The sequence below is a fragment of the Carya illinoinensis genome, chromosome 3 (genome assembly GCF_018687715.1).
Source record: "Carya illinoinensis cultivar Pawnee chromosome 3, C.illinoinensisPawnee_v1, whole genome shotgun sequence".
NCBI lineage: Eukaryota > Viridiplantae > Streptophyta > Magnoliopsida > Fagales > Juglandaceae > Carya > Carya illinoinensis.
In genome coordinates this window covers 18,636,597-18,660,347 of record NC_056754.1, presented here as the reverse complement: position 1 = coordinate 18,660,347, position 23,751 = coordinate 18,636,597, and the positions used below count along the sequence as shown (strand labels likewise).

Below are 23,751 nucleotides of genomic sequence, written 5' to 3'. Positions count from 1 at the left end.
GAATTTCTTCACTATATGTTTGCCTTGGGAGCATTACAGTAAGTTGCATCACTTAGTAATAAAGTGGGGAGACTAGAGTCGATGGTAGCAAAGATGGATTTTGTGATTTTTAAAGAAAAAATGCAGCAAATTATAACTCAGGAGTTGAAACAATTACCTGAGCATCTTCGTTATGCATTCTTGGGTGATAATTATATATTTCTAATGATTGTTGTTGCATTACTCGAAACAAAAGAAGAGGAAAAGTTGCTGCGTGTGTTAAGGGAGCATAGAATAGCCTTGGGATAGACTATTTTTGACATAAAATGTATAAATCCTTCCATTTGCATATACAAGATTTTAATAGAGAAACTTTACAAACCGATGATCGAGTACCAAAGAAGATTAAATCCAGCAATGAAGGAAGTTGTGAGAGCTGAAATTTTGAAACTCCTCAATGTTGAAATTATCTATGCTATTTCAGACAATTTATGGGTAAGTCCAATGGAGGTTGTACAAAAAAATGGTGGAATGACGGTGGTGAAAAATGATAATTATGAGTTTATTCCTACAAGAACAATTAAGGGCTGGCGTGTATGCATGGATTACCGCAAGTTGAACAAAGAAACAAGGAAAGATCATTTTCCACTTATATTCATTGATCAAATGTCGGATCGATTGGCTAGGTATTCCTATTATTGTTTCTTAGATGGTTATTCGGGGTATAACCAGATTGCCATAGCCCCTGAAGATCAGGAGAAAACTATATTCACATGCCTCTATGAAACATTTGCTTTTAGGAAGATGCCCTTTAGATTGTGCAACGCCCCAACGATATTTTAACGTTGCATGATGGCTATTTTTTCTGATATGGCGGAAGATATAATGGAAATTTTCTTGGATGATTTTTCAGTTTTTAATACATCTTTTAATCATTATTTGCATAATTTAACTCTTATTTTGCAGAGATGTGAAGATAAAAATCTAGTCTTAAATTGGGAGAAGTGTCATTTCATGATTCAAGAAGTGATCGTGCTTGGCCATAGAGTGTCATCTAAAGGAATTGAAGTTGATCGAGCTAAAATTGTAAACATAGAAAAACTACCACCTCCAAAGAATGTGAATGGAATAAAAAACTTTTTGGGATATGCATGATTTTATAGAAGGTTTATAAAGGATTTTTCTAAATTCTCTAAACTTTTATGTAATCTTCTTGAAAAAAAATTCTGCATTTGATTTTGATGATATTTATTTGTAGGCCTTTAATGCAATTAAGGAGAAACTAGTTTCAGCACTAATTATGATTGTATCTGATTGGAGTCAACCTTTTGAAATCATGTGTGATGCAAGTGACTTTGTAATTGGAGTCGTGTTAGGACAAAGGCGGGACAAATTGTTTAGGGTCATCTATTGTGCAAGCCGAACATTGAATGAAACTCAATTAAATTGTACAACAACTGAGAAGGAGATGTTTGCTATGGTGTTTGCTTGTGACAAATTTCGGTCTTACGTCATTGGTACAAATGTGATAGTGTTCACTAATTATGCAGCACTTCACTATTTGTTTGGCAAGAAGGATGTTAAGTCTAGGCTAATTCGTTGGATCCTACTTTTTTAAGAATTTGATTTGGAGGTTCGAGATAAGAAATGCAACAAAAATTCAGTTATTAATTATCTCTCTCTGCTGGAGGAAGAGGAAGAAACACTAGATTCAGTGATCCAAGAAGCATTTCCTGATGAGCAGTTGTTTGCATGTGAGATCAAGCTTCCTTGGTATGCTGATATTATAAGCTACATAGCTTCTAAAGTACTGCCACTAGATCTTACTCACCATCAATGTGAGAAATTTTTGCATGATGTGAAATATTATCTTTAGGATGAACCTTTGATGTTCAAAATATGCCCTGATCAAATCATTCGAAGATTTGTGCCAGAAGAAGAGATACAAGCTATTCTCCATCATTGCCATTTCTTATCATATGGAGGACACTTTGGAGCAACATGAACAACAGCTAAATTACTTCAAAGTGGTTTCTTTTGACCTTCTATTTTTCGTGATAGTTATACTTTGATGAAATCTTGTAACCAGTGCCAACGTATAAGAAATATTTCAAGGCGTCAGGAGCTACCATTAAAAAATATCTTATTGGTTGAGTTATTTGATAGTTGGGGAATTGATTTTATGGGTCATTTTCATCCTTCTTTTGGTTTTATTTATATCTTGTTAGCATTTGATTATGTGTCAAAATAGGTGGAAACAATTGTTACAACAACAAATGATGCAAAGGTAGTGCTCAAATGTTTGTATAAGAATATATTCACAAGATTTGACACTCCATGAGCTATTATTAATGACGAAGGAACCCACTTTTGTAATAACTTGTTAGAAAATCTTATTTCTAAATATGGTATGAAGCACGAGATAGCACTTGCCTACCATTTTCAAATTAATGGCCAATTGAAATTTCAAATCAAAAAATCAAGAATATCCTTGAGAAGATGATCAACGCCAATAGAAATGATTGGGCAAAGAAGCTTGATGATATTTTGTGGGCATACCGTATAACTTTTAAAACACCTATGACAATGTCTCCTTACCGATTAGTTGTTTGGAAAAACATGTCATCTTCTTGTTGAGTTGGAGCATAGAGCCTATTGGGCTGTAAAAAAGATTAATTTTGATTTGAAGGCAGAAGGGGAAAAGCGACTTTTTCAACTAAATGAGATGAATAAGTTTTGGAATGATGCATATAAAAATATAAAGATCTACAAAAAACGGACAAAGAAGTGGCATGACAAACATATTCGTAGGTGTGAGTTTGCTCTAGGATAGCAGGTTTTATTTTTCAATTCACGACTCAAACTCTTCCCGGATAAGTTAAAATTAAGATGGACAGATCCTTATACAATTGACAAAGTTTCCTCTTTTGGAGCAATAGACTTGAAGGACAAGACAGAAAATATATTTAGAGTTAATGGTCAGAGATTGATACATTAATATGGAGAACAAGTGGAGAGGAACTATGCATTTATTCCTATTGGAGATTCTAATTGACGAAAATTGAAAAATCTGGCTGTCGATTTTAAAACAAGTGCTTATGGGAGGCAACCCATAGAACTTTCTTTTATTCTTTTATTTTTTATTATCTTTATTTTTTTTAGTAATTTAGATTTTAATGCAGGTTTATTTAGCATGAATAAAGAATTGAAAATTATAAACTACAGCTGATCCACCATGAAACCAATGAAGTTCATTTCATTTCTTCAATCATTTTCACTTTTGCATTACAATGAGGATATTGTTTAATTTAAGTTTGGGGGCGTAAACTCCTATAATCATTTGGTCTTCTTGTTTGTTATTTATTTTATTTTAATTATGATTTTATAAGTCTTGAGTTTTTTATTCTCTTACCAAGCATGTATTTGAATATGATTGAATTCTCTATTACTTTGAAATTTGTGATTGAGGATAGTTTTGAGAAAAAAATTCAAAAATTTCTTTTATATCAGGTGGAGTTTTGTGAGTACTTTGATTTAAATCTTTGACCTTGAACATAATTGAGCATATAGTCTTTTTCTTTTATTCCATTTTACTTATAAAGAGAAGAAGTTAAATTAATTGAGTCGGGGAAGTTCAATCTTGCTTTGCTCTAGTATCCGCTGATGGATCATTGAGGCAAAATCCTAGTTGATACCAAATATTAGAGAAATGATCTAGGCAATTTTTTTTTTTTTTTTATCATAACTAAAAAGTATTTTCAGCCGTCCTAAGTATCATACCATCATTGTATAGTGTATGTCCTTAGTCAACCCCATTCAATCTTATTTTACATAAACCTTTTTTTTTTAACTATATAAACCATTCCCGTTCTAAGTTTGAAAAATCATAAATCTACATTTTATAGTTTGAGAAAATACTTTGGTGAAAATTTACATTTAAAGAGAAAGTTAGTTCAAAGAAAATTATCGATATTATGTTTGCTCTGTTTGATCAAAGTGTGACAAAAAAGAAAGTGAACGGTAAAAAGAAAATGCTGAAATAGTTGAAAATTTAAAAAGGCTATGAAAATTGAGGTGGTTGAAAAAAAAAAAAAAAAGAGGCTGAAAAAAGAAAACTCAATAAGTGGAGTGTGTATCCTTTAGATTTTGTTAAAATAGTAGTTGATATTACTTCATTGATTACAACAACAATAATGTCACCAGTACAAGCATATAGTGGAGAAAGAGTTATGGTTTGAATCTTGTGGAATGCTCTTTTATTGTTTTCTCCATTAAGCATTTTTTCAGTTTGCTTTAATTTTCCATATCTATTTCTTTCTTAGCTCTCGCCCTATGGTCTGTCATTACAAGTTGATTAAAGACTTTTTGATATCTGATTTTGGTGTTGACTACATCAGTAGAGATGATTTATGAAAATGGACTTATAAGGTTAAGTTTTGAGAGAATTCTTCTGATTTTAGTTGTTTTACTTTTATCTGAATTTGCAAGTGGTTTGGAGTTAAATTGATTATATTACACACATATTCAAGGTCTTAGCTTTAGGTTGAAGTAAACGCTTAATTCTTGTTTGACAATTTGCTAAATTTTTGATTGATTTTTCTGCTATCTTTGATGTTAAAAGAGTAAGATATTAGTGATGAAGTCTAATTTCAGATCATGACTTGGTGAGTGATGATACTTTTCTACGGAGTCTAGTTGATATTGCCTATAGTGGTCTTTTATTTTATTTTATTTTATTTTTGTTTGAGGACAAATAAAGTTGTAAGTTTGGAGGTGTTTGATGACTTGCATAATTCAATATATTTTATCACTCTTAACTTTAAACTTTAATTTAATTTTTATTTTTTATTTTTGCGATTTTAGACTTCATTATTGTCATTTTAATTTTATTTCAGATTTGAAGAAATTGAATATCTTAATTTTAGCAGTCCATCGTCTAAAGACTTTTTCTCATTTAACAAAGAGTTGGAAACTTTGAAAAATAAAAGTCAAGAGAGAATTGGATACTAAACTTACGCTTGAGTGAGATTTGAAGTTGAAGATTTGACTTGATAAAAGGCAAGATGTCGTATGGACGGAAAGCTTTTGGATGGGAGACAAATACACGGATGAAAGTGAAGATTGAAATTCAAAATAGGAAAGTAGAGTAAGTGGGACTGAAGCAATTATTCTACCTACTACTATGTAGGATGTGTATGTGCAATTAACAAGAAAAAAAAAAAAACAAAAAGGATGAAAAAGAAAAGATGGGGCATCCTTCTTTAGTTTGACTTGGTCCTTAGGAATATTTTTTTTATTGTGTGCAAGCTAGACTATTGGACGTTGGAAGGATGTAGAAGCTGGACTCATATACGTTGGGCTAGCAATTAACATGCAGGACAAAAAATTTAAATTTTGGACGCTCAAGCAAACACACAAGCTAATGGACGCAACCCAGCAAGAAAATTTAAATTTTGGACACTGGCATAAGTTACGGATATACACAAGAGAGATTTATCGGTTTGTGACTTGGAAGACTTTGAGAGGCAGTTGACAGAAAGGAACATTGAAGAAATATTGAAGAATGACGTTGTGCAACTACGAGGAGCATTTTTCTGTGTTTATTTTCCTTCCATTATTTTCAAAAAAAAAGTTTATGGTGAATTCGTTTATATTGAATTTAATTTTTAGCATGAACTAAATTTTCTTTATTCTAGAAAAATGAAGTAATCTAGTTCCAAACTATGCTTAATTTTTTATACTAATTTGAAGTAATTCTCTTTCATGTTTGTCTGATTTATTCTGAACTTATTGCTTCTAATTAATTGACCATTAATTAGATAATTTTGATTTTATGATTTGCTATCGAAAGAGGGAATTATAAGATAGATCTTGGATATTTCAATATAGGTAAATATAGAAATCGAAAGACTTGTATGAACTTATGTAATATTAAAATCATTGATCTTATTACTTTCTTGCTTTATTAATTTGCACACTTTTGTGTAAAATGATGAATAAGAATATTTTCAATTGACTGTCGAAAGATGCTTTTGGATGAATTTAGAGATTTGCTAACAAATAGAGAGAATTAAACTCAGTTAGTTAGATAAGTAAATCACAGTGAAAAATTATGTGAAATCGATTTCCTAAGACTTTCCTTCTCATTAATTTGATCATAGAAAATCATTTTTTTCCTTTGCGTATTTTTCTTTGAATTGATTTTGTTTTAAATTGCAATTATAAAAATTTTAGTGACTTCTCTATATAAAGTTGAGATTAGTATAATTTTAGTATTTGTCAAAAGTAATTTACCAATATCTGAAGACGATACTCTTCTCATCATTTTATTATAAAATTATGATATTGTGCACTTATAATTTTGCACCGATCACTGGCCCACTCTACATTTGAAGAAATTAATTAATCTGGATTTTTTATGAAAAAATTATTTTTTAATAATAAAATCTACTTTTTTTTTTTAAATGAGCATGAGACTTGCACACCTTAAAATTATATCTAGCATTTATTTTATAATTGCAAATTTTATGCAAGATATATATACAATTTTCACACAATCCTTTTGTCCAATCATGTTTTAAAAATGAAGAGCATTTTTTATGAAATAAATCGTAAAATTATCATTTTACTTAAATCTCCTCATTTAAAAACATGATTATATAAAAGATTGTAAAAACAAAAAATTGTACTAATATCAATAGTCTTTACGCTAATTATCACTTCATTATTAGCAATCAGACTTCTTAACCATCTTGTAACTAGGCCACCAAGAATTTAATAAAGAAGAGAGTTTTTGGCCACAAAAAAGATTTTATTAAATAAATTTTATAAAAAAAATTTATAAATTAATGTAATTTATTATATAATAAAAAATTAAGTCACCGATACTATTTATAGAATAATAAAATTTTAAAAAAATACTATTTATGAAGAGTACATCATACCATAACCAAACTCGCTTCAAGTATTATAAAATTTTGGTATTAGAGATAATTGCTAAAAACAAGAAATTTTCGATGCCTTTAACCTCGACAAGTAAAAATGAAAGAAGTAGCTTTCGATGTTGCGAAGGTCAAAAGGAGAAATAATTTGATAAAGATAAAAAAAAGGAAAAAGTTAAAAACCACGCATGGAAGAATTGAGCGCCCACAATTCTATAAAACAAGGAATCAATAAACAAAAAGAGAAAGAAGAAAAATATTAGTAACCCAAAGTAGATCGTAAAAAGAGAAAATTAGAGAGAGATTTTATTTTATTTTCTCATGTATCTCTGTTAGCAGGAATACAAGTTGAATCTTCAGATATGTATGCAAGAAAAGTCTAAAATCGAAAGTAAACTTATTATTTTTAGTAAGATTTATATTACAAAATATGTTTATCTTATATGATTTTCTTATTGCAAAGTATGTTTGTTATCTTATTAAAATAGATCATGATTTTTTTAAAGAGTAATATTCGATATAGTCATAAATTGTATAAATACTGCATACTTATTTAAAAAAAAAGTAAAATTTATTATTAAAAATTTAATTTTTTTATATATAAATCTTATATTTACTCACTTTTTTAAAATAGAATACATAACATTTACGTACTCTATAATTATAAATATAATTTTCTTTTTAGAGTCTCGTAATCAGATGTAGTGAAGGAATAGCAAAAGTAGTGTAACCCGAATATCTCCTAATAAGGACAAAGGAGCATGCTAGGACCACCGTTGGGGGCTCCCATTAGGTCAATTTTTTTATTTTTTACATCATTTTTTAATATTTTTAAATATTTAAAAAAATATAAAAAATTTACAATAATATTAAATAATTTTTTCTTAATCATTAAAAAAAAAAAAAAAGCTAGGAGTTACCGCTTCCATCAAGATCTCCCAGTAGGGATCTAGCATTATTCTAAGTACAAAATTTTCTTTTATTTTTTTTAAAATTTTTTTAATTCATTTTTTTAAATATTTTTAAAAAAATAAAAAAATTTAAAAAAATATTTTTAATATTATTAAAAAATATTTTTTTAATCACTAAAAATAAAAATAAAAATAATATTTTTTTTAGTTTGAGGAGAACCAGGTTTTTTTTGGGTTTGAAATGACATCTCTGGTGCAGCGAAAGAAGGAAGGATACTCCGGATCTTTTTACTTTGCATTGGCGGCTGGAATCCGAAGACTAGATTCCCATCACAGGCCAGAAACCCTACATTTCAATATATTATTATATTCAGAAAAAGAATACTATGAATCTTTTGAAAACTGGACAGAATCAACGGCCGCGATCAAATATAAAACAAAAAATTCATCGTCATTTGCTCTCTGCATATCTTTCTGTCTCTCGCTCCGAGTCTCCCACTCAGAGAGAGATAGAAGCCGCCGCAGGCAGCCAGCCATGTGTGGAATACTCGCCGTCTTTGGTTGCGCTGAAAACTCTCAGGCCAAACGCTCCCGGATCATCGAATTGTCTAGGAGGTTTTATTTTTTTATTTGCAAGCTTATTTATTTCGAATGTGGATGATTCTTGTCTGGTTCAAAATGTACACGATTTTGATGTTTGATTCTATTAACTAAGACATGTTTCAATTATCCCAGTGTTTTGAGTCGTAATTAGCTGACTCTTGCTAATTGAAGCCCCGCCATTTCTATTACTGCATGTATTTATTTATTTATTTTTTTGGGATGCAGAGTATATGGTTTTTTTATTGTTGTATGAGAGAATGAAATGCCTAATAGAATTATTTAAAAGTGTAGGTTGCGCCATAGAGGTCCTGACTGGAGCGGACTGCACTGTCATGGCGATTGTTATCTTGCTCATCAACGATTGGCTATTGTAGACCCAACTTCGGGAGATCAGCCACTTTACAATGAAGACAAGACAGTAATTGTCACGGTAAATCTTCTTTAAGAGTATTGCTATGTAGATTGCAAGCACTAGGTTTCAACCTAAGTGGGTAGTGTTCATGTTTCTCGAATATAGTTTAAGCTCTTATTCTCTTTGAAAATTTCAGTATACTGTTTTATAGAGTTGGTGGAAATCTTCACTTAGTTTTCAGAAAACCTCAGTTTAGAGTTTTGGAACTTTGTTCTTAGGTTAATGGTGAGATATACAACCACAAACAATTACGAGAAAAGTTGAAGTCTCATCAGTTTCGAACTGGAAGCGACTGTGAAGTGATTGCCCATCTTGTAAGTAATTGAGAATCTTGTGCCCTCAGTACTTGGCCATCTTGTAAGCAATCGAGAACTTAGCTGCTTATCTTTTTCAGTATGAAGAGTATGGGGAAAATTTTGTGGACATGTTGGATGGTATGTTCTCCTTTGTCCTTCTTGACACTCGAGACAAAAGTTTTATTGCAGCACGTGATGCTATTGGAATTACCCCTCTTTACATGGGTTGGGGTCTTGATGGTATGTAACTTCATCCTGGTATGCAGGATATTATTTTTCTCTTGAGATTGGCATCCACACATTGTGAATTATTGAATTTTCTGCTATCATACATCAGCCAGCGTCCTTTTGGTATTTATGTATTGTTATTTTTTCTTTCAACACGTTACATGTGAGGGAATCAAAAAAACATTTAACATGTAACATTCTAGAATCTTGTAGAAATATCTTGGGAAATGGACTTTTTAATTCCCTTACGATTTCTTTATGAAGCTGGTATAAGGAATTTTCAAAGCATTATATGATCTTGCTTACCTCCCAAGCTTAAGGTGCTTAGAAATATTTTCTTTATTGCTAAGTTTTATTGTTGATACAGACTTACACCAATTATAGTAAATAAATTAAATAATCTGGTGTTAGACTGGTTGCATGGTAATGCTAGTTTCTTTTATTCTAGTCAATTTGGATCATATAAGATCTATATAGTATGTTTATTACCATTCCATTTATATCCCTCTATGATTTACTTATATTGGTGAAGCCTTGTTGATTTTAGAAGACTGTACTTTGTTAATCTCAATAAGGGGTAGAATGGAGCTTTCTTTTTATTCTTCTACTAGTGTGAATGACATTTTTTATGAGCTATACTTTGACCCACATTTGTTCCTGTTCTTGATCGACTATTTTTTTGTCTATTAGCTTTATTGTTTTTGGTATAAGTTGCAATTGAGTGGTTAGTCACAATCTATGTTAACTTTGATCCTTGCGAATGAATGGTTATGGGACATACATGATTGGGAAAAGGCACAATGCTTATACACATACAGATTTTTTGTTTCCTTCGATTCAGTGATATCTTATTCAGCTGTAATTAAAAGTCTAACTCATTATGGTATAATTGATGCTCTAATTTATTTTGTATCCTGTTATATGTTCTTTTAAATATCTGAATTAGCTTTCCATTTCGTTTTTATATATATATATATTTTAAATATAATTAAGGAATGCATACGGAATTAATGTATTGCCTTTCATTTCAGGGTCAGTATGGTTTGCATCAGAAATGAAGGCTTTGAGTGATGATTGTGAAAGATTCATGTCATTTCTTCCCGGGCATATATATTCTAGCAAACAGGGTATGTATCTATGAAGTTAATGAATAGAAAAGTTTTTCTTATCTTGTCTTTCTGATGGTAAACAAAGCATGGGGTATGCATTCTCAAAGTTGATGGATTAGCCATTTTGTTTTGGGTAGGGCCTAAATTCTCAATCGTGTCTTGGATTTTTGAAGACAGATGTCAGCTCCAAAATTTTCATGTTGACAAAGAGTTTATTAATATCTGTGACTGATTGTTCTGAGCAAGAAAAATAAACATTTCTGCCGTGAATTGTAAAATTGTAATGTGTTTTCTTCTGCAAGGGCTTTAATATAACTTCATTATTATTTATTTATTTATTTTCTGCATAGAGATGTCATTTGCACCCTGATAGAAACTGAAAGTAGAGAGGAAGGGTATGATCATGTTTTAGTTTCACATGGGGAACTCAAAACATTACTCAAAATCAAAATCGGGCAAAGCTTTTAAAGGATTGGTGGCTATGTGTTGAAAATATATTGTACTTTGTCTTTTTTGGTTTGGGCTGTAAAAATAAAAACACTTTTAAATTATTGTCTTTTTAGATTTTTTAAGATAAATCTTAGAAATTTTAACCTTTTCATGCATTAAGTTCTTTGTGATGTTGGACAAACTGCTTATTGTATATACTGCAACATGTTTACAGGAGGCCTTAAAAGATGGTATAACCCACCATGGTATTTGGAGAACGTACCCTCAACTCCATATGATCCCATACTTCTACGTGAGGCCTTTGAGAAGGCAAGGTCCACACTTGTTCTTGCTAAACTCTAGATCCTTTGTTTTTGTTTGTGGTAATTAATATCCTTTTTTGTTTTCATGGTTCTTAGATGTATAAATCTGGCATAGAAGTCTTTCCTTTTGATTGAGTAAACATTATTTTATACTTAGCCTTTAATATGAATAAAAGGTGGGTTGGGACGGGTTGGATTGGATTGGATTCTTTGGATATACATGCGTAAATGTATGTGGGTTTTTATATATTTATGCATTTATTTGTAGCTTTTAAGTATCACATAATAACTTCTTCATTCAGTATAACATCTATATAGAAAAAACTTCGTTTGGTATAAGATATTCTTTTTGGCATTGCTTTCATGCATGCAAATCCTGATTCTTAAGCGCATTACTGTATTCCTATGAATTGAAGCTCTTTCAAGAAAGCTATATGGTTATCATGCAATAGAATATAGAAAGGGGGAAAAAGGAAAAAAAGAAGAAGAAAAAGAAAGAAGAGCCTTTGAAGCTAATATCAAGTTCTTTATCACAAGTTTTAGTTGTTTCGGAGGGTGGGCCATATATGAATCTCAAAGGAGAACACTTCCAATTGTCCATATGGAGTTACTGATCAGATAGTTCTTCTGTCTTTTTGTGCACTACTATCTAAGTTTGACAGTTCTCTCTTCCTGGCAATTGTGTATGTTACTGATTGTCTGTTTCAACCGGCTGCTGTGCACCTCTGTTGTTGTACCCATTGGGTTTTTAATATTTCTAACTTCATTCCTTCTTGTTCACTCTCAAATCATGCAGGCTGTGACAAAGAGACTTATGACTGATGTACCATTTGGTGTACTTTTATCTGGAGGACTGGACTCCTCTCTTGTTGCTTCTGTGGCTAGCCGCCATATGGCAGAATCAGAAGCTGCTTGTCAGTGGGGATCACAGTTACATACGTTTTGCATTGGTTTGAAGGTGCTAATACTTCTCATATTAGATAACCATGTCTGGTCCTTCCCTTTTCTTTGCATTTTTCCATTCTCCCAGGACAAGCTTTGTTGATTCTAACTACAAAAATCTGTAGGCGAGAAAAAAAAAAAATGAAATTCATTTAAGAGGACAGTATGCATTGCTGTTATCTTGCATTCCAATTTTTGTTTTTGTATTTTTTCCTTTTGGTAATGTATACAGACTGATTGGAAAATCTCCTAATGTGATAGGCTGTCATCACTACGATAACTTCTAGGCGATTTCATCATACTTGCAAAATTAAATCGTTAATCTTGGGTCATATATGAATGCTGATTTACTTTGATCCTGAGCTGTACCTTTCACCATGACATGTAGTTTTTGATTGTTTGAGGGGAATTGTCACAGACCTGGGTTCGAATCCTTGTAAGAGGTCTACTAGAGATCAAAATTGCTGAGAAAGAACAAGAATTTTCTTTTGTTCCTTAGAGGTTTCTGCCCTACCTAATTTATACAAGTTATGAAGTGGCATTAATGTTTTTGAAGAAAACATTGAGGGGAGAGGGTGCCTGGTGTCAGTATACTGAATGTGATAAATCTGGCACCACAATAAAGGACCGATTAAAACTTCATTTGGATGGGTTGGGGGAAGTTTGTCAATCATGTTAAATTTAAGGTGGGGGATGGGACAAGGATACATTTCTGGCAGGCTACTTGGTGTGGGGATTCAGCTGTCAAGATTGCTTACCCTTCCCTTTTCAGGATTGCTAGGGATCAAAATGCTGCAGTGGCTGATTCGTTTTCTTTTTTGAATAATCATTTTCAATGGAATGTTGATTTTGTTAGAGATGTGCATGCTTGGGAAGTGAATGTAGTCTCTGATTTTTTTGAAAGTTTATACAATTTGAAGATAGTCCAGTAAAGGGAGGATAGTTTACTGTGGGTTCATGCAGGAAATTCCAGATTTTCGGTTAGCTGCTTTTATAAGGTGCTAACTTGTCATCATGTCTATGACTACCCCTGGAAAAGCATTTGGAGAGTTAAGGTTCCTAGTAAGGTGGCATTTTTTCTGTTGGTTGGTGTCTCTTGGTAAAATACTGACCACAGATAACTTAAGAAAGCATGGAATGTGTGTAGTAGATTGGTGCTTCATGTGCAAGAAAGATGGTGAATCTATTAACCATCTTTTTCTTCATTGTGATGGCCAAGACTTTGTGGAATGAGATTTTTGGTAGGACGGGTATTGATTGGGTGATGCCTACGCAAATGGTGGATCTTCTTGCATGTCGGAAAGGTTTTGAGGGAAAACAATGTATTGCTGCCATATGGAAAATGATTCCTTTGTGCTTGATGTGGCGCTTATGGTTGGAGAGGAATGGTAGGTGCATTGAAGATAGAGAATGCTCAATGGGAGAACTTAGGGAGATTTTCTTTAGTACCTTGAGTTGTTGGGCTAAGGCTCTGGTATTGAATGGAGATAATTTTCTTGTTTTGCTTTAGTCTTTTTCTGTTTCTAGTGTGAATGTAGGTATTTCCTCTTGTATACTTCCTGTGTACTTAGGCTTTGCTTATTCTTGGTAATAAAACTCTTATTAATTATTTAAAAAAAAAAAAAACTGATTTGTTTACACTGCTTAAATTGTAAGTCACCCAAATTCATCCCTCTGGCTAATTGTTCTGTGTCGAGTTGTGTACTTACGAGCATTATGGGTTTCACATTTGAATGTTCATAAGCTTGTTAATGAATTTTGATAAAGGTGGTTATTTTCTGGCTCATGCCTTATGGCTTCCAAAATGTTTTGACCAAAAAACTGGTGTCTAGGTGCTTCTAGTGCTATCTATAGCTATACCTCTGAAGAGAGTGTGATTTGTATTTGGTGTGTGGCCTATGTATGACAGAGTGAACTGACCTGGTTATTGGTGCCTTAATTGTTTGTTTGTCATGAAAATTTTCGTGTCTGATGCACAAAGTTGCTGGTTTATGAGTGTTTTTGTTATGTGCCAATAGTCTGTGTTACTGTAATTGAGTTTTTATTAGGTTTGTATTTATGGATTCTCCTATTTAATTAAATGCTAGTTTTCCACATTCTAAAATTCAGGGTTCTCCAGACCTGAAAGCTGCCAGAGAGGTGGCAGATTATCTTGGAACTCGTCATCATGAATTTTACTTCACTGTTCAGGTAATCCCTTATATTTTCCTCTGTAGAAGACAGATCTATCAAGAACATTCGAGTATTTAAAGTTCAAGTGCCTTTTCTCTTTGGCATATCAGGAAGGCATAGATGCACTTGAGGAAGTTATTTACCATATTGAGACATATGATGTGACCACAGTCAGAGCCAGCACACCAATGTTTCTTATGTCTCGGAAAATTAAGTCTTTGGGAGTGAAAATGGTTCTTTCTGGAGAAGGATCAGATGAAATTTTTGGTGGTTACTTGTACTTCCACAAGGCACCTAACAAAGAGGAGTTTCACCGAGAAACATGTCAAAAGGTATCTCATGCTCTGAATCTTTTTCAGCCTTTTGTATCGTATTATTTTGTGTACATTGCTGGATTATGTTAACTATCATGTCATTATGCTGAGTTTTTTTATGGCTTATGATATTTCTACAGATTAAAGCTCTTCATCTCTATGACTGCCTGAGGGCCAATAAATCAACTTCAGCTTGGGGTGTTGAAGCTCGAGTACCCTTTTTAGATAAAGAATTCATCAACATTGCTATGAGCATTGATCCTGAGTGGAAAATGGTATAAAACTTTCTGGTTCTGCACTCAGCTTTCAACTCAGTTTAAGGATACTAACTGATCAGAGTCTAATGTCTATTTTTTAAGGATAGTGGCTTCCTACCTACAAAACAAGGTTAAATGGAATTTTCTCGTCATCACTAAATAGAAACCTACTACCTGATAGTGGCCTTTGCGATTGCAAATTATATCTTGAGCCTTAGTGCGTATGGTAACTTGGTACAATGTTGGATTTACCCGGGTGCTTTCTTTGCCTTCTTTTGTCATTATTCTGGGCCATCATGTTTGGATATGCATCAGTAGCTCCCTTCATTAATGTGTTTTGGTCTTTACTTCTAGATCTAAGAATATCCTCGTATTGGTGGTTGATTCAGTGTTGGCATCTGATGCATTGAATAGAGTATAAGAGGTCTCTAGAAAATCTAATTGTGTTTATAGAACTTTGGTTGCTATGAACTAATTGTCCCTATATGATATCAAAATGAAATGTTGTTCTGAATTTTTTAGGTTTGAACATTTTTCACCTTCTTTGAATATAGATATGTTAGTTACCTCCACATGTGTAATGACAGGTTAGACCTGATCTTGGAAGAATTGAGAAGTGGATCCTACGCAATGCATTTGATGATGAACAGAACCCATATTTGCCAAAGGTTTGGATACTGTGCTTTTTCTACATTTGTATCCATTGTGCAGTCAAGCCTAACACAGACTACCTTGTTACATGTTTTGTTTGTTTCCTTTCCCCTATATAGCGTTTGGTATGGCTTCTCACATTTGACATGAGTACCCTAAATACTTATATTGCGTATCCAAGGAAGAATTGTTAAAATTATTCTTTTTTTGGTTATAGCACATATTGTACAGGCAGAAGGAACAGTTTAGTGATGGTGTTGGGTACAGTTGGATTGACGGCTTGAAGGATCATGCAAATAATCAAGTATGTGCTATTTGAACTTCTGAGATTTGTGATATGACATTTCTTTATCAGGCCATGTTTCTGTGTTTCAGTTTGGAACCAAAACTGTATTTAACTGTCTGGTGGTGCTGCTCATGAAACATAAGAGATGCTTTTGTGTTGGTTAAAATGGCTATTTCTCATTTTTCTATGGTATTGGCCAGGTAACTGATGCAATGTTGATGCATGCAAACTTTATTTACCCTGAAAACACTCCTGTGACAAAGGAAGCATACTACTACCGAGCTATATTTGAGAAGTTCTTTCCTAAGGTGGGACTTTTCATGTTTTAATTGAATGCAAGTGTTGGGTAGATTCACATGTTTGCCCCTTTTGATCAATATTTTACAGTATCTGTCAGAAGTTGGCTAGCTTTAAGTGTCCGTCTATTTTGATGGTAAATGTTTTTCATTTTTTATCTGCAATTGCTGAACAGAATGCTGCTAGGTCAACGGTTCCTGGAGGTCCAAGTGTAGCATGCAGTACTGCAAAAGCTGTGGAATGGGATGCCTCATGGTCAAAACATCTTGATCCATCTGGTCGTGCAGCACTTGGTGTTCATGCAGCTGCATACGAGGAGGAAGTAGATGTCAAGAATGCCAATCCGATAAATGGCTCCCCACAAAAACTTGAAGGGTTTGTAGACAAAGCTACAACAGTTGTTTAATTGAGGACGTACTTGCACACCGCTGGATGAATATTTTTTTCTGGATGGGATAGGTACCCCATTTCTTGGTTGCTCTTCGATTCATAGAAATATGCACTAAATCAACCTGGCTTTCTTTTCCCCGTTTAAGAACTATACAGTATATTGTACCAATGGAGAGTTTTGCATTAAGATTATTTAGTTAATAGCACATCTCTTTTCTGGTGTTGTGATAAATTTTCCAACCGAGGCTTGTAGCAGTGCAGTTCTCGCTGAACTGTTTGTTTATTTGTTAACTTGGCTTCGCTGCGGTTTGTTGCTAGCCTAGAGTCCTGTGCTTATCCTTCCCTGCTTTTTCCTGTAGCATCTAACATTTTAAGGGTAACAAGTTTCCTGTTGTACCTTCGAAAACTATGAATGGATTTTTATTTTCTAGGATTGGTGGAGATACTTTTATGATTCTAGCAGTGAGTGATCATGGCTGATCCAAACTACTACAAACATATTCTCGTTCCTCGTCCACTTACAATTGCGTTGACTTTGAGATCCAAACAAACTCTTGGTCTTTGTTCTTTAATATTCTTCAAAAGTGATCCCTGTAGGGCGAATACCATTTTGATTGTAATGTTCAAAGCCTTTCTATTTTTTGTTTTATCTTTTTCTCCCTCGTTGTATCTCTATCTTTTGCAATTGAAGCATTCGCAACATTTTGGATTCGGATTTGCTTTTTTCTTTCTTTTTCTGAAAGGTTGAACTCAAAGAAAATTGGGGGACCAGCTCACCCTTTTTTCTAAAGTTTTTTCCTCCTCAACAAAAAACACCGTTCAAGAAGCCATTAGGACACTTCTCCAACCTCTAGGAAATCAATGGACAACCGCTCCACAGAATTCCATTTCTGGATATTGGAGCTTGAAGACTCACCACTTCTTTTCATTCACGCAGCCCAGCCCAGAATGAGGGAAGGACATAGACAGAATCACAGATAAACCTTATATTCCTGTCTTCAGAAACTGACAGATCATCCATAGCATGGAAGTAAATGTTGACCTAACAGATATAATATAGATGTTATAATACTACATACTATCAGCTTTTGGAAAACGCCAGCTTTCTAGATTACATGTTCGTGTTTCCAGTCCAGTCCATATAAACTACACAACATGTTGCTAGTACAGCGCCGCCACCCCTCTCCCTCCCCCCCCCCCCCCCCCCCCCCCCCCCCCCCCCCCCCCCCCCCCCCCCACATTTTGCTTGGAACACGTGAAAATTCCCCAGGATGTCACTGACAGAGAAATGGAACATAGATGATACTTGAAAGGAAAAAAAACCTCCTTTGATAATGATGTTAACGTGCGAGAATAACGAGAAATCAAACCTACTGTTTCTACCCACTCATTAAACTCTCTTCCTTATAAGCCGAGGACTTTATAGTATTAAAGAAGAAAAAAACATGAGCACCTGACAATGACATACCCAGAACAACCGGTCTGAGTCTTGTAAATCCTTGTCTTATCAATCAGTATGCCATCAAAATCTGCCATTTACCCGGGAAAAAAAACTGGCAATTCAATGTATGACACTTTGTCTATACAGGGGTGGACATGTATGCACAACTAGAATTTGGAGCATATCATCGCATATACAAAAGACCTACTCTCGGTTAAACTTGAAAATAACAAGCGCTATTGCAAGAGTACCGGGCTGCCGCCACCTGATTAACAACCATTACAAAGAGCTTGCAGAGCATTTACCATCGGCAAATCCCAGGAGCCTCCATTCGGCTTAAAGAAAGTATTTCCTCAAGCTTTGAAGCATATACAAAGCCCCACAACTGCATTACACAAAGAAATTATGGATTTTGTTTCTTTCATTATAGACGAGACATTGTGTCAAAATTATAAACGGACCCTATTTGGAGAGAGAGAGAGAGAGAGAGAGAGAGAGAGAGAGAGAGATGGTACATTTCAGCATACCTCAACTTCCTTCACTTCAAAGTCTTCAGACTGTGCAAGACAAGGATTACCATATGTTTCTGAAACAGAACTTGATCCATTTAATCTTCAAAAAAGAAGGAATTGAAACTGTTACAAAACTGATAGATCGCACAGATTCCTTTAAAAAAAAAAAGGAACAAATGGGGCAGAATTCTTACAGATCACCATCCAAATACAGTGCAAAGTGTCCACCTCCACCCAATGCCAGAAATTCATTGGAGCAAAGAGTGAAATAGCGATTTAAACCTGCTCATAGGCAAAATGTTATTATGCCAATCTAGTCTTGCAAACCAAGCCAAACCAAAAGGTTGAATCACAAGACAACACCCTAATGAGGACACGGTCGCTTTTAGGGTGGCTTTAGGTTAAGGACTGTATTGCTGAGTGCATGTCTATGTATATATGTAACATTTTCTCTGGAATCTTCCATTGTTTTCCACATTTATACACATTGAACATGATCATAATGGATTCTACAGCTACCAACTTGGGAGAATTTCAAGAAATCTCGTACACCATGAACTCATCAAATTTAAACTTTGAATAGCAATATGGAATTGACATGTTTCAGAAAATCATTACAAATAAATGATACCCTCTGCGTCAACATGGACCTTACTTTGTATATGACAACCACACATTTTTTGAAAATATAAGATTAATACACTTCGAAGCAAGCATTAGAAAAGAACCTACACAGAAATGACATATTTGAGCAGTATAAAGAAAATAAACATCCAGCATGTCATCAAATGAAGAGGATCGGTCCAATTGCATATAGTTGATAAAAGCTTGGTTTCCATCAACAGTGACTGAAATCCAGTGTCTTTATACCGCCATGCAGAATTAACCAAGGCAGAGGCAGAAAAGTACCGTAACTTCTTACATCCAACCATTAAAAGAATAGTTATATATACCTTTTAACAATGCACTTGTGATGATTTCTCTTTTCATTTCAGAACCAAGTTGGTAGAAAGCGTAAATTTTGTACAACACATTACTCTATTCTTTTGTAAGTAAGAAATTAATACAACACATTACTCTTTACGATAACATGTTAACTTCATTTACAAAGCAAGCAAGAAAAACCAAATTTGAAATCTTTTCCTTCAATTCTGAAAATAACTATTCATATTCTTATCATGGATTTAAGAAATTTTAAATTGGAAAATATAACTATCTGAAAAAGAAATCAGAGAATTGATGCTGGGAAAAGCTAAAATGCAGTAGCAAGTACCTGTGGGGCGGAAAATAACAGGATCACCGGATCTAGTTGTGAAAACAAATGTACTATTGCTTCCCTGTTCATGTCCAGGGTCAACATGTGTAGAGTAAGATAGTTAATGAAATCAAAATAATTATGTGTTGCAGCAACCTGATATTTTCTCTCACTGGTTGGTCTTAGGGGTGCCTCAACCAAGCCACCAAATACTGCACCTTTACGGTCCCCAACCACCTTTAAGAATATTAAGATCATGTGATAAGTGCAGAAGCTTTATCCTCAATTTAAATGTGTATAATGACACCCAAAAGATTTATACAAACACATTATGGATTTAGCTTAATAAAGAGGTCATCTTTTTCAAATGAATAGCTGTTTCAAAACTACAAGCCTCTACTTATTTGCAAAATGGTATGTACAGCTGTACCTGAGGAGTCAAAACTTTTGGATTTAGTAAAATTAGATTTTGCCTATGAATTCTATTACAAGGAAAACATCTCCCCAGTGCTCTGAACTTCTAAATGAAATCTTCCCGATTCTTTTATTTACAAAATTGCAGACAAAAAAGTCTAACTTTCAAGTTAATCTCTACGAAAGCAAAAATCTACTTACCAGCAAGCTGAGTCCAGGCCAAAGCATACTCCTTCTGTATAGGGTTGAAAGTGATTTGCCATGCCTCCATGTACTACCGAGGACAAAAGATATATTAGACAAAAGTATCATAATTGTTTAGTGATAGCAAGACTGTACAACTTTAGCAAGATCCAATTTCATACATGCAAATGAAATTTCACACCTATAGAGCAATAACCATTGCCTCCCCTGAACAAGTGCTGGAAGCGAAGCATAAAGCACACTTCTACTTTTCTCTGAAAAAAGCAACGAAGGTTCAGAGATGTCTGGGACTTTGACCAAGTCCACAGACTCTTTCTCATTTTCCACATGTCTCATCTCAACTCCAGCAAATTCAGCATCATTCCCATCAACATTCACGTTGGAGCCATCCTTGTGATCTCGATTTCGGTAGCCACTGATCCTGACAGCCTTGTAAATAGCTCTACTGAGCGAATGTTTCCCCCTATAAAATAAGCTTCTCTTCCCACTGCTTTCTTTCATTACAGTGTCAGATTGTATGTCGTCTGATTCTACTTCGTCATTCTGTTCATCTGACTTTTTATTATCTCCAGACTCAGAGGATGACAACAGAGAGTAAAGAAATGCTGTAAAAGACGAAGTATCCGGCCCATCAAATATGTCCCCAGAACTCTCTTCACTAGTTGACTCTTGTTGACTTCTTTCCGTCTCGCTAGCATCTTCCTATCAAAACAAAGACTAATGATGAGTCTGAAGTTAACCTTATTATAGTTCACCGTGCAAACAAAATTAATGTTTTTTTCTGCATAAATGGTTTTGTTTGTACGTGCATCTTTGGTTATAACTTAAAACTTGAAAAATCAAAATCTTGAATATTTCTTAGCTAATCATGGATTACCAAGTTATTATTACATGAGAAATCATTATGTCAGTATGCTCCCTGGCTTTAGGCCCGACACATTGTATGCCAATCAGAGCCAAAGGACATTAGGGCTAATGCTCCCTGGGGCTTGGTCTGTCAAAGATTTACTAGTTCAGTAGGCCTGGGACCTAGCTCAATTTCTCCATTGAATACACAATACTTGGATTTCGGACCACTATCAATTTGACTATGTTCGTATCTTCAAGATTGCTTCAAATCCACGCTCAAGCCACACTTCCCAGCCATTCGATCCAGCTTGCTTCAACGCACAGATCACTTTCGTCAATCATATAAATCCATCGTAGGCTAGACTCCCATTATGGACCCTAACCATTTGTTTTGTTTATAACAAAATTCCTCCCATTTTCTGTTGATCGCAAGTAAAAATGCCATAACTCTGGCCCCTATCGAGGAATACTCAGAAAACCCATAAATTCTTAGACGCTATCAGTGTTCCATCAAATAAAGAAAGAGGGGAAGAAGTGAAAAAATAAATAACCAAGAAAAGAAGAAAAATAAAAAAAGAACCAAGCCTTTTCAAGGCAAAGTAGAGGGAGAGAAACTTACAGCGGCTGGAGGAGGAGGTTGAGGTTTGGAGGGCTTATCAGAGATGGGGTTGAGGAAGACGGTGGCGACATCGGTCACAAAGTGAACTGCTTTTTTCCGCAGCGAGTACTGTTGTCTACCCATCTTCTGATACTTCAAAGAAAAGAAGAAGGATTAGGATTAGGATTTCTACTCTCAATCTTCAACACGTTTATATATAATCGGGGAATCTGTATTCCCACTTTTTTTCCCTTTCTTTTTGGCTTCCGCTTCTGTAAACTAGAAGTTCGCCACGAGCTCTAGGATGCCATTATAACCTCTTTATCTCATAAAGTCTTTCCTACCATGCGTGATGAGGAAATGACCGGAGAAGAAAGAGTATGCTCAAAGAAACATTTTTCTTTTCAGCAGAGGGTACTTTTCAAAGTGATTGAATTTGTTGCCACCAAACCTCAACTTTGGCATAACTTACAACTCGGTGGGTGAGTGATGGACTCGGGAGGGAGGTCTTGTAACGGACGTCAATGGCGGGTTTTCTCTGTTGGCGGTCTAGACTGCTTCCAAGTTTTCTCATCAGTCATCATTTCATTTCTATAAGAATTGAATATAAAAATCTCTGCACCAGAGTGCGGATCACGAAGACTCGGGGTGGTTCAACCTACAATTTTGTGCTGATGAGAACTAGAAAGGTAATTTAAAATTTTAGTTGCGACCACAACTAACTATTAATATATACATTAATTTAATATAATTAATTAAAAAAAAATTATTAAAAATAATATTAATTTAAATTGAAAACAGTTTCAATTCACTTCACTTCATTTCATTATTAAAATATTCTTAATTTTTATATAAAATATAATAAATAATTTATTTTTTAAAAATTTTAAAACAATAATAATATTAAAAAAATAATATTCTAACAATATTTATTTAATTTTTAACTTTAATTTAAAATCATCTTATCTTATCTTATTATCCAAACCTAAGATGGTGACTATCTTTTTATATATATCTCATCTAATTTAATTATTATAGTTTTTTAAAATTTTAAATAAAATATAAAAATTAATTTATTTTTTTTTAAATGTTAAAATAAAAATTATATTATAATAATATTTTCTTTAATTTTTATCTTATATTATTTGTGTAACTAAATAAGGCCAAATAATAAATAAAACTTTTTGTAATGGTTTTTGTTATCATATTATTTCTAATTGTTAATGTTGTTACTTATATAATTTGTTTGTGACACAATTAATCATAAGTACAGTTATTATTAATTTATTTTTAAAACTATATTTTCCGTCATAAGCGTTTAGAATAAACAAATATATATTAGAAAAATAATTTAAAATATAAATCTTAGAATAATATATATCTAGTGATTGCAATTATAGGTTAATAATAGGTTATTGAAAATTAGAAGAGAAGTATTATAATCACAAAGAAATCCTACGCATTGACATCTCTTAATATGATAGGTTAGATTTACTTTATAATAAAATTTTATAATTTAATATACCACGTCAAGTTATATTAATTTGTGAATTTAGGTTTGCGAAACTTTGTTACGAGTAAAGCATTTTTTAACTTAGAATAGTGGTGAACTAAACTTAATGATAGTTGTGTAGAAGCATAAAAATACAATGCAAAGTATTGTTATCTAAAGATGTAGTTAAAAACGAGAGAGAAATAGCATAATAATAATAATAATTATTATTATATATATATATATATATATATTTTTTGGACAGAAGAAAAGGGTATTTATTGTTATCGATTTTCCTATAATTTGTTTCTCCCTATTTTCTTTTCCTCTAATTTGCCACAAGTCATCAATATATGCAATGACAGGTTATTGCAATGATAGGATATTAAAAATTGGAATATAAGTGTTATAATCATAGGTGGATTCTATAAATTGATATGTCTTCA

General features: G+C 33.3%; 2 protein-coding genes across 6 annotated transcripts; one reads left to right on the top strand and one right to left on the bottom strand.

Annotated features, from left to right (window-relative positions):
- The first annotated feature begins 8,171 nt into the window (after positions 1-8,171).
- Positions 8,172-16,772, top strand: LOC122303619 (asparagine synthetase [glutamine-hydrolyzing] 3-like). The gene is made up of 14 exons (XM_043115469.1): positions 8,172-8,446; positions 8,726-8,864; positions 9,065-9,160; positions 9,241-9,382; positions 10,402-10,497; positions 11,144-11,238; positions 12,028-12,189; positions 14,283-14,363; positions 14,456-14,677; positions 14,800-14,934; positions 15,504-15,584; positions 15,785-15,871; positions 16,054-16,161; positions 16,326-16,772. Exons 1-14 carry the CDS (start codon positions 8,367-8,369, stop codon positions 16,554-16,556), a joined length of 1,755 nt encoding a protein of 584 aa, XP_042971403.1. The 5' UTR covers positions 8,172-8,366; the 3' UTR covers positions 16,557-16,772.
- A 1,168-nt stretch (positions 16,773-17,940) lies between these two features.
- On the bottom strand, positions 17,941-22,502 carry LOC122303618 (oxidation resistance protein 1-like). 5 transcript variants are annotated; one of them, XM_043115464.1, is made up of 9 exons: positions 22,286-22,502; positions 21,835-21,966; positions 20,548-21,068; positions 20,364-20,436; positions 19,905-19,985; positions 19,767-19,830; positions 18,688-18,775; positions 18,509-18,593; positions 17,941-18,366 (listed from the first exon to the last, which is right to left on the bottom strand). In XM_043115464.1, the coding sequence occupies exons 1-9, from the start codon at positions 22,385-22,387 to the stop codon at positions 18,283-18,285; spliced, it is 1,230 nt and encodes a 409-aa protein (XP_042971398.1). In that variant the 5' UTR covers positions 22,388-22,502; the 3' UTR covers positions 17,941-18,282. The 5 variants fall into 5 exon arrangements, with proteins under 5 accessions (XP_042971398.1, XP_042971402.1, XP_042971399.1 ...); XM_043115468.1 differs by having other exon boundaries at positions 18,509-18,567; XM_043115465.1 differs by having other exon boundaries at positions 21,835-21,960.
- Between the last annotated feature and the right edge of the window lie 1,249 nt (positions 22,503-23,751).

Excerpts from the sequence above, each read along its gene's own strand:
- LOC122303618 (XM_043115464.1), bottom strand. The coding sequence starts at position 22,387 with ATGAGAAAACTTGGAAGCAGTCTAGACCGCCAACAGAGAAAACCCGCC. Across the intron at positions 19,986-20,363 it reads GGCCTGGACTCAGCTTGCTG|GTGGTTGGGGACCGTAAAGG; the intron begins GTAAGTAGATTT and ends ATATTCTTAAAG. Across the intron at positions 18,594-18,687 it reads CTGTATTTGGATGGTGATCT|ATTAAATGGATCAAGTTCTG; the intron begins GTAAGAATTCTG and ends TCTTTTTTGAAG.
- LOC122303619 (XM_043115469.1), top strand. The coding sequence starts at position 8,367 with ATGTGTGGAATACTCGCCGTCTTTGGTTGCGCTGAAAACTCTCAGGCC. Across the intron at positions 9,161-9,240 it reads GTGAAGTGATTGCCCATCTT|TATGAAGAGTATGGGGAAAA; the intron begins GTAAGTAATTGA and ends TATCTTTTTCAG. Across the intron at positions 9,383-10,401 it reads CATGGGTTGGGGTCTTGATG|GGTCAGTATGGTTTGCATCA; the intron begins GTATGTAACTTC and ends CTTTCATTTCAG.